Source organism: Chrysochloris asiatica, unplaced genomic scaffold (assembly GCF_000296735.1).
Source record: "Chrysochloris asiatica unplaced genomic scaffold, ChrAsi1.0 scaffold00024, whole genome shotgun sequence".
Taxonomy (NCBI): domain Eukaryota; kingdom Metazoa; phylum Chordata; class Mammalia; order Afrosoricida; family Chrysochloridae; genus Chrysochloris; species Chrysochloris asiatica.
The window spans coordinates 8149021-8159352 of NW_006408542.1; the positions used below are offsets into that span (position 1 = coordinate 8149021).

General features: G+C 39.9%; 1 protein-coding gene across 1 annotated transcript in view; it reads right to left on the minus strand.

Annotated features, from left to right (window-relative positions):
• Nucleotides 1-581: 581 nt before the first annotated feature.
• Nucleotides 582-10332, minus strand: part of LOC102815661 (THUMP domain-containing protein 2-like) — a 68973-nt gene continuing 59222 nt past the window's right edge. Inside the window, exon 10 of the mRNA XM_006839459.1 lies at nucleotides 582-906. Within this exon, the coding sequence (XP_006839522.1) occupies nucleotides 582-906 (325 nt within the window). The remainder of the gene's footprint in view (nucleotides 907-10332) is intronic.

Genomic DNA, 10332 nt, shown 5'->3' on the forward strand with positions numbered 1-10332 from the left:
CCAATAGATCTGTTTTGGAAGAAGTGCAGCCAGAGTGCTCTTTGGAGGCCAAGATGGCCAAACTTCGTCTCTCATAGTTTGGACATGTTGTCAGGAGAGACCAGTCACTAGAGAAGGATATCATGTTTGGTAAGGTGGAGGGTCAGCGAAAAAGACAAAGACCCCCAGTGAGATGGATTGGCCTAGTGGCAGGATCGATGGACTCAAGCGTGGCAAAGCAGTGAGGTTGGCCCAGGATTGGGCAGTGTTTTGTTCTGCTGTGCCTAAGGTCACTATGAGTTGTTACTGACTCGATGGCACCTAACAACAACAACAACTAACTGTTTGGCAGGAGTCCTGGTGTGGTGCTGCAGGATAAGCACTGGATTACAAGATCATTTGAACCACAAGGTTGGCAGTTCAAACTCACTAGCTGATCTTCAGAAACTCTATTCAGGGTTGCTGTAAGTCAGAACCAACTGGACAGCACCTAACAACAATAATAACACTTTGGAAAGACAGAGAATTCTAGAGACAACAATCTTCTACTAAGGTACAACTAAGATACATGGATTTGAACTTGGGCTACAGAAATGAGCCTGCTAATGTCCAGAAGAGACTGACTTCCTATATTTAGATATAAATGCATCTGTTTTTCCAAGGCTAACTTTGTAGCATTCCAATGGCACCAAAGAGCCAAATGGCGACATTTTGTCTATGCCCTTACAGGTACTGGCTTGAAATGAACAAGCCACTGCCTCTGACACACCATTCTCCCCCTCAGGAGTCAAGCACTTTTTAATTCCAGGTTCATCTGTGTGGCTGCTATTGGAGTTCAAAGGGATGCTGCTCATTGCACAGTCAGAAAGGCGCTTGTGGTGGTCTTCACTTAGTAACAGTACAATGGTTCCGCCAACCCGAAGCACTCTGTGATTTAAAAAAAAAAAGTAATTAATATTCCTTTCTTTTTAGATGAATAAAAATAACACTTTATTTAAAACATTTGATTTGCTCTTAATTTGAATTTGAATGTTATCAATTGAAATACAAGGACTCTGCAAATTAGGAAATACCTTCTGTAATGCATATTCATTATAGTAATTGTTGTTGTTGTTGTTAAGTGCCGTCGAGTCGGTTCCGACCCATAGCGACCCTGTACAGGGTTTCCAAGGGTGTAAATCCTTACAGGAGTAGAAAGCCTCATCTTTCTCCCGCGGAGCGGCTGGTAGTTTCAAACCGCTGACCTTAAGGTTCGCAGCCCGATTCGTAACCATAGTAATTACAGAATAAAAATAAAAGTCTGTTTTAATTATCTATTTTTTTACTGTATAGTACTTAAAAGACAAGCCTCAAAGTAATTTGTAGTCACATCCTACAACTGACTGTTCAGTGAAAAAGGCAAATGACAGAATTCTACAGAATCAGCATCTACTAAAGAAAGCAGGCTAATGGAGGATAAAGTTACCAGGAGAAGTCAGGACATGAACAAAGGAACGGCCAAAGGGAAGATCAAAGAAAGAAGGGAAAACCGTTTTGGGTAGCATGTTGTTGTTGTTGTTGTTAAGTGCCATCGAGTCGGTTCCGACCCATAACGACCCTGTACAGGGTTTCCGATAGTGGTTACAAATCGGGCTGCTAACCTCAAGGTCAGCAGTTTGAAACTATCAGTTGTTCCATGGGAGAAAGATGAGGCTTTTTGCTCCTGTAAAGATTTACAGCCTCGGAAACCCTGTACAGGGTTGCTATGGGTCAGAACAATAACAACAAGTTCACTCAACTATTCAACCAAAGTGTGTGTAGCACTTCTGTGGAAAAGTGGTGAATAGCAAGTAGTCCTGTGAGCTGCTAAAATATTACAGAACAGTGGGAGAGAGAGGGGCACGTAAAAAGTTAAATAATATGCTAAATGCCATTAATTGAGATAAGTCTGGGGTTCATGGGGAACCATTAGATGGATCCAAACCCAAGCACAGGGGACTGAGTACAATTTCCTGGAGGATGTGATGCCTACCATGAGTTCAAGGACAAGCAGGAGTTAGTTAACCAGGCAGAGTGAGAGTTGGGGCTGGAGCAGGCGGAGGAAGCAGCAAAGGCAGGAAGGAATGAAAAAGAGGCAGCACTCAGAGTAGCTCAGCTTTGGGGGTGAGGGTGGAGAGGTGTGAATCACAGAAGGTTTCGAGAAAGTGCAAGCACATAAAGAACAGCCTGGAGGTAAAGAGAAACCTGTGGGTTGGAGACAGATCAAGAGCTTTCAATGTGAAATGGTAGATAAAGTCATAATGAGATCATCTGCAGTGACAGGGTGAGAAGGGGAAAAGGGCCCAAAAAGCAGAAACTTATTAACATTTTAGAGGGGACAGAGGAGGAGAGGCACAACAGATCTCCTGAGAGAAAATCTGGGCAATAGTAATGTCTTCAAAGTCAAAGGAATAAAGTTTCAAGAAGGGAATGGTTTCAACAGGGTAAAATGCTAATAAGAACTAACATGTGACCACAGGATTTCATAGTAAGAAGTGAACCTGGGAGAGGAACAACTCAGAAAAGGAGGCTGAGAATGGTTACACAACTCAAAAAATGGAATCAATGTCACTGAGTTGTAAATGTAGACACTGTTAATTTGGGTTTTGTTTTGATGTGCATATTCTCAACAACAACAAAAATCAAATAAATTATTAACAAAAAGGAAAAAAGAAGTGATGAACCCAGGAAAGCAATTTCAGTTGAAAGCAGGCGTAGACTGAAAGGTGAGGAGTGTAAATGTCAAGTGTAGATTATTCTTTCAAGTACAGAGTATAGTTAAGAAAACAGGTGGAAGCTAGAGCAACAACAACAAAAAAAATAAGAAGCTTTTTCTCACTTCATCAGCAAACGGAGATAGTTCCACCTCTAAGCTACGTCACATTTTCATCTACTTATTCCCATCCTCATATTTTGCCTGGGCTAAAGCAACAATCTCTTGATAGGTCTTGTTTCCATCCCATTTTCCTCCTCAGTTTCTATAAAGAATCCAATATGTAAATCCTTGCAAACTCTTCAGTGCATTCGCTGTACTTGAAAAACATTCTTAAGTCCTCATTATGGTGTATTAGGCCTTACAGATTGAGCTGGCCCTCATCGACTCTCCCAATTTCACTGCCTCCTTGCTTCTGCTTGGTCCAAACACATGAACCTTTCTTCTGTTGCTCAAACTTACCAAGTTCTTTTTATCTTAGGACATTTGGCCTTGCTGGTCACTCTGTGCTTACCACTCGTTCCCTGAGTTTTTTCATCTTCCAGGTGTCAGAGGTCAAGTATCACTTCCTTGGAGATATCTTCCCTGACTGCTTCTTGGTCACTCTCTAGCACACTGCATGGTTTTATTTCTTTCATAGTACCAATTACAATTTGGAATTCTCCTGCTTACTGGCTTATTAATTATCTGTCTTTGCACACTGGACTGCACACCCCACATGGACAGGAAACTTGCCTGTCCTCTGCACTGCTGTATCCCCAGTGCCTCGTACAGAACAGGGATATATGCAAGGCCTCCAAAAGTATCTAAGGGATGACTAAATCTCCTACAGAGCACGGCAGACATGAAGAGCCTGAAATACACTAAGTGACAAGTAAGCACAGTGAGCTCCCTGAGGAGCTAGGAACTGGGAGGATAAGACCTGGGCTAGAAGACAGGAGCCTCTTTCTGAGAGGAGAGGGCAGGATACGGACAGATGTGGCTGTATAACAGATAACAGAAAAAAGAAAGCATACAAATGGAAAAAAATGATTAAAATAACAGATAAGGTCTATATTTTTACTTACTATATTAACTAAGATGAAAAAGAAATGCTCAGGATGGCAAGATTCTTATCAGGATGAAATAATCAATACTCTTAAACAAAGAAATTGGGTGTCATTTCTTGTTTCTTTTCTAAAAAAAAGTTTTTTTTTTCTTTGGAGGGGCAAGTGTTTGGCATTAACATATAAGAAATATAAGATGTGTATAGCTTTTGACACAGCAATAGCACACGTAGGAACTTATTCTAAGAAGATGTAACAGCAGTAGTAGAAGTAATAGAATAACAGTGGTGATACTGGTGATAACAGCCGATACTCACTCAGCACTTATTATTCGCCAGGCATGGCTTTAAATGCATTGTATTATATATATCATTTGGTCCCAGAACTATACTTTCAAGTGCAACACCCATTTTTCAGATAAAGAAACTGAGGCACTGTAGTTCTAAGTAACTTAGTCATACAGTTAAGTTTGAAAAGCTATTTGTACAAAGAATGTTATGGGCGTCTGTAATGCATATTAAATGAATTGCTTAATATAGCCCTCAAAATATGGTGGTGTTAACTTTCACAAAATGATTGGGAAGAAGTATGCAAATAAGGTCCTGGTGTGGCGCTGTGCGCTAATGCATCAGACTGCAAAGTTATTTGAACTGCAAGGTCGGTGGTTCAAGCTCATCAGCTGTTCCTTGGAAACACAGGGTCACTATGGGTCACAACAAGGAGCTCTGGTAGCGTAGTGGTTACGAATGGGGCTGTGAACCACAAGGTCAGCAGTTCGAAACTACTAGCTGTTCTGCGGGAGAAAGATGAGGCTTTCTGCTCCCATAAAGATTTACAACTTCAGAAACCCTGCACAGGGTCGCTATGAGTCAGAACCGACTCCATGGCACATAACAACAACAACAACATGGGTCACAACTGACTCCATGGCACTTAACAACAACTTGCAAATAAGGTGCATGTAGCCCTCCAAAGGTACTGGACACTATTGCTAATGGAGAGATGCATGGAACTCTTTCAGGGGTGGGACCATGCAGATAAAATGCATGGAGCCCTTGTGGGGGATTGGTCAATTTTGTTATCCTGCTATGCTTAAAGAGAGTCAATCTTAAAGGTTGGAAGAGGACCTTACTGCTATCAAGAAAAAGGACAAGGTGTGGAGCATGTCCTTTGGACCTGGGATTGCTGAACTGATAACCTTTGGACTCAAGAGACAAAACAAAGCAGAAACACTCAAGACAGCATGAGAGAGGCTAGGCTTGCAGAGACATGGAACTTGAGAGCTGAGTGCCTTCACACAAGAGGCTTCCTGGCCTCCAGACACTTACAGGCAGAGGTAAAGAGCTTTCTAACAAATGCCCAAGTAGGGCAGAGGCCAGACTGAGAGCAAAGTGGTCAAAAATGCGGGCTGAAGGCCAATAGCTGAGAGATTTCTCAGCAGGCATGGCTGAGACGAAGCTATCTTGATCCAAGACCTGTATCCTAAATTGTTCCTGAGACTTCCAAGTTGATTCTGATTTGTAACCTGTTACTTCCTTAATAAGGACTCCTGGTGTGGTGGTGCAGGCTAACCTCAAGGTTGGTGGTTCAAACCACCAGCTGCTCCTTGGAAACCCTATACAGGTCACTTTGAGTCAGAAGAGACTAGAGGGCACTTAACAATTCCCCTAATCAACCCTATAATCATGAGTATGGCCTGTGAGCTTTGTGTGGCCACTGCAAGGAATTACTGAATCTATCAGAGTGGCAAGAGCGGGATTGCTGGTATCAGAATTGGTTAAAAAAAATCAAGGTTGGAGAGAGGAGGTAAATGTGGCCTCTGCCTCACAGGAGTCAGCTTTGGACTGACAGCCTTAATTCTTCCCTGAGTGGAGTCAGTGAGTCTCCAATGCCTGGCCACTTACCAACACTGCTCTTTATTAAAATGAAGAATAGGAAATTTCCTAAATATGTAAGTGCTGGCAACATAAGGGTACATATATACATATAACACACTATGGCAAATATAGAAAATTATAATGTACATTATAACAACTGGTAAGAAAGGAGATTTATGACATTGTCAATGAAAAAAAGCAGACAACAATAATTAAACATGCTCCTGTTTATGTAAAATGAAAACCATGTATATATTTGTGTAAATGGAGTCATGGTGTGACACTGTAGGATAAGCACTCGACTGCTAACTGCAAGGTTGGTTGTTCAAACCGACTAGCTGCTCCTTGGAAACCCTATACAGGGTCGCTATGAGTTGGGAATTGACTTGACAGCACTTAACAATAGCAATAATAATTTGTCTATATAAACACAGAAATATGTCTAAGAGGACTTTCACCAATTTATTTATTGCCTTTTTTTTTTTTTTTTTTTTAGATAAAATGAGAGAAAAGAATAAAGCAGTAAAAATCACCTAAAATCCGGCTACTCAGAGATTGACATTTTTAGTAAATTCCCTGCTAGGCATCTTTTCAAATACATATACTGAATATTGCTTCCTAAGAAAGTTATTCAGAAAATACAAAGCAACATTCTTCCAATACACATGCCTGAACTCCAGTGTAGCATGGATATTATTAAATATTATTTGAAAGGAGTTCTTGGGTAGTGCAAATAGTTAACTGGTCTTTTCTACTTGTCCTTTGGAGTTCTTATCTGACTTTCCAAACAGATTGCTCACCTAACACCCCTGCCCCATTCATGAATTACAAATAGAGCTTGCTAGTTTGTATACAAATAAAAGTTTGTGGAAATTTTATTTTTTAACATTATAAGCAGGTTTAGTGACCTCTGGTATTTTTTCAATTTTACTAACATAAAATTTTCCCTCTATTCTTGTTGTTTTTAACTGCTGCGGAGTTGGTTCTGACTTAACAGCAACCTGCAGAAGCAGAAAGCCTCATCTTTCTCTCACAAAACAGTTGATGGGCTTGAACCACTGACCTTGTGGTTCACAGTACAGAGCCATTGCACTTTCATTTTCTATTTAGAACTGAAAATGTTTGATAAATCATAGGAGAAAAGTTATGAATCTTAAATATATTCACATGTATCTCCACCTAACTTCCCATAAGAATCTCAAGTGACTTACACTAAACTAGGTAAGACCTAACCATTATAGAGCTCTTTCTAGGTGTGATTGCTTTAAGAGCTGTAAATTCAGAAAATCCCATCAATGCAATGAGGTAGATATTACTTAAAGGTGAGGAAATGAGGCATAGAGTGGTAAGCAATTTGCCTGTAACTGAGAAAAATTAAGTGACAGAGCCAGGACTGGAATCCAGGTGTCTGGCTCAAAATCCTGCATAGTCAACCACTACTTTATGATACACTTCCAAATGAAACTTCAAACCTAAAGCCAAAAGTCAAAACACAAAGGTTGGGACAAGTAACAGGAAACCTTAGTCACAAAGATGGGAAAAATATCCTTCATCCAGAAACACACTTTAAACTCATTCTACTTAACTTGACTTAAAAATATATATATGGTTGTTGTGTGTTGTGTGCCACTGAGTTAGTTCAACGCACAGCACAGTGGCCCTGTACAAGGTTTCTAAATGCCTGGTAGATTGAAACTGCCGGCATTGTGGTTAGCAGCCCAGTGTTTTTTTTTTATTCTATAGTGCCACACCATTGCTCTGAACTATACTAGCTATCTTAAATATCTTCCTGACTTTCAGATGAATATTTAAATCTTCTGAGATAATGTAAGAACAATCTTATCTATTACATTACTGTCTCATTTTTCATTGTTATGTGCCATGGAGTTGGTTAGGACTCACAGACACCCTCTGTACGACAGAATGAAACAATGTGTAGTCCTGTAGCATCCTCACGCTAATGAGAGAACCCATTCTTTGTTCTTCCAACCACTGTCAATCCATCTCGTTGAAACTCTTCCTCTTCTACTTTACTAAGGATGGTATCCATCTTTACAGACTGGTCCCTCCTAATACATGTCAAAAGTATGTGAGACCAAGTCTTGCTACCCTCACACCTAAGGTGTGTTCTGGAAAGAAAGATTTGTTTTGGCAGTCCATGGTACAGTCAATATTCTTCACCAACACCGTAATTCAAAGGCACCAATTCTCTTTCAGGCTTATTCGCTGTTCAGCTTTTGCATGCATGAGAAGACTGAAAAGACTCCAGCTCCTGGATCAGGAGCATTCTAAACCTAAGTGACATCTTTGTTTTTAAAGAGGTCTCTTGTGTCAGATTTACGCAATGCAATACCTCTATTTATATCCTGACTGCTGTTTCCAAGGGTGTCGACTGTGGATCCAATATCATGATGTTATTTATTGGTCTACTTGAAAGGATTTTGTTTTATGTTGAGATATAATCCATGCTGAAGGCTGTAGTCTTTAATGTTCATCAATAAGTACTTCAAGTCCTTTATACTTTCAGCACTTTAGGTTGTTTCATTTGTATACTGCAGGTTATAATGAATCTTCCTGCAATCCCAATGCCACGTTCTTCATATAATCCAGCGTCTTGGATTTTCTGCTCAGTATACCAATAAAATTTGGATGCACACCTTTCTTTGATTTTAAGCCAGACAGTATCCCATTTGTTCTGTTCAAACAATTGCTTCTTGGTCACTGTATGGGTCCTATGATGATCACAAGTAAGTGGTCTGGAATCCCATTCTTTGCAATGTTATCTATAACTTGTTATGATCACACAGTCAACTGCCTTTGCATGGTCAATAAAATAAAGGAAAACACCTTGCTGGTGTTATCTACTTTCAGGCAAGATCCATCTGACATCAGTAATGATATCCCTTGTTCCACATCCTCTTTGGAATCTGGCTGAATGTCTGGCAGTTCCCTATCACTGTACTGCTGAAACGGTTTTTGAATTATCTTCAGCAAAATTTTATTGTGTATGATATTAATAATATTGTTAGAAAATTTCTGTATTTTATTGGATCATTTCCTTGGAATGGGAACATATGCAGATCTCTTCCAGTCAGCTGGCCAGGTAACTGTCTCTAAATTTCTTGGAATAGACAAGTGTGTGCTTTGTAGCATTCCACTGGAATTCAATTAGCAAAGAATAAAAACCAAAACCAGCCTAGAGAAAAGCAGGCTGATACAATTTTACTAGTGCTGTCTTCCACTGAGTTGTTAGGAGTCCTATTGTGATACTGTAGATAAGTTCTGGACTGGTATCTGCAAGGCTGGCAGTTCAAACCCAACAGTTGATCCTTGGAAACCCTTGTAGAGGGTTGTTATGAGTTGGATTCAACTTCACGGCACTTAATAAAAAACAGCAATTAAGTTGTTAAGTCATTATTTCTCTGGACAGTTCCAGGTTAAATGTAAATCACTACTCACACATATTAGTATCTCACCATGAGTTAGCTGGCTTTGTTAGTATAGCTGGCAAATTCCTTACTTAGGCTTGAAGACTGTGGTTACTAATTACCCTGCTGCACAACAGCATCAGTGTGGAAGTTTTTAAGAAATATGGGCATCCAATTCCTACCACAGATCAATTAAATCTGGGCAAGGGTAGGAAGAGGGAGGGCACAATGTGGTGAACAGACACCAGTATTTTTTATTTTAGTTCCTAAAATGATTTTAACATGAAGCTAGGCTCATGGGGAGACTGATGCTGGGCCAAATGGAGTATAAGGGTTCAGGAAAGGTCTGACTTCAAGGTGCTGTTTAAATAGCAAGGTCTCAGGTAATATACAAGAATTAGGCAACAGGTAACAGGGGAAGTTACTTAGAAATAAGATATCCCCAAACCCACTGTGGAATACCCTGCTCATAAAGTGGGGATGAGAAGCTCTAAGTTGAGTTTGGAATTCAAGTTTTAATTTTCCTCAGAGATTGTCCATTGACATTGCATTATCCCCACTCAAATCACATAGTTTATATTTTCAACTGGCCACGTATTGTTTATACAGCAGGTTCTTGATCACTACGTTGGTTGACTGCTTATCCATGTACATTCAATCCTGTACCGACTCAACAGCACTTAAAAACAATATCATCATCTTGTTGTTGTTGTTAGGTGCCATCGAGTTGGTACTGACTCATAGTGACACTATGCACAATAGAATGAAATACTGCCCGATCCCCGGCCAACCTCATAATTGTTGCCACGCTTGAGCCCACTGATGCTGCCACTTTGTCAATCCATCTTGCAGGGGGGTCTTCGTCTTTTTCTCTGACCCTCCACCTTACCAAACATGATATCCTTCTCCAGAATCAGAAAAGTATCCAGATCTCACTGGTTGAACCTCTCAAAGAACGACTTTTACTGAGTTTTATTCTCTTAGGTTGATAATAGAACTGTAACGTGAATACTACTTCTGCACTTTCATTTCATAACCAATAAGGAAGGTGTTACGCATTCTGCATGTTCCTTATGTAAATTTTGTTTTGCTATTTAGTAGCTGTGTGATCTTGAGAAAGTTCATCTTTCTCAGTTTCCTCATCTGTAAAATGTGGGAGATAACACATACCAGCTAGGGGTTTTGTTTGGATTAGAAGTAAATATATAAATTATGTAGTACAATGACCAAAACACAGTAGGTATTCAAATTTCAAACAAAAAAAAACCAAA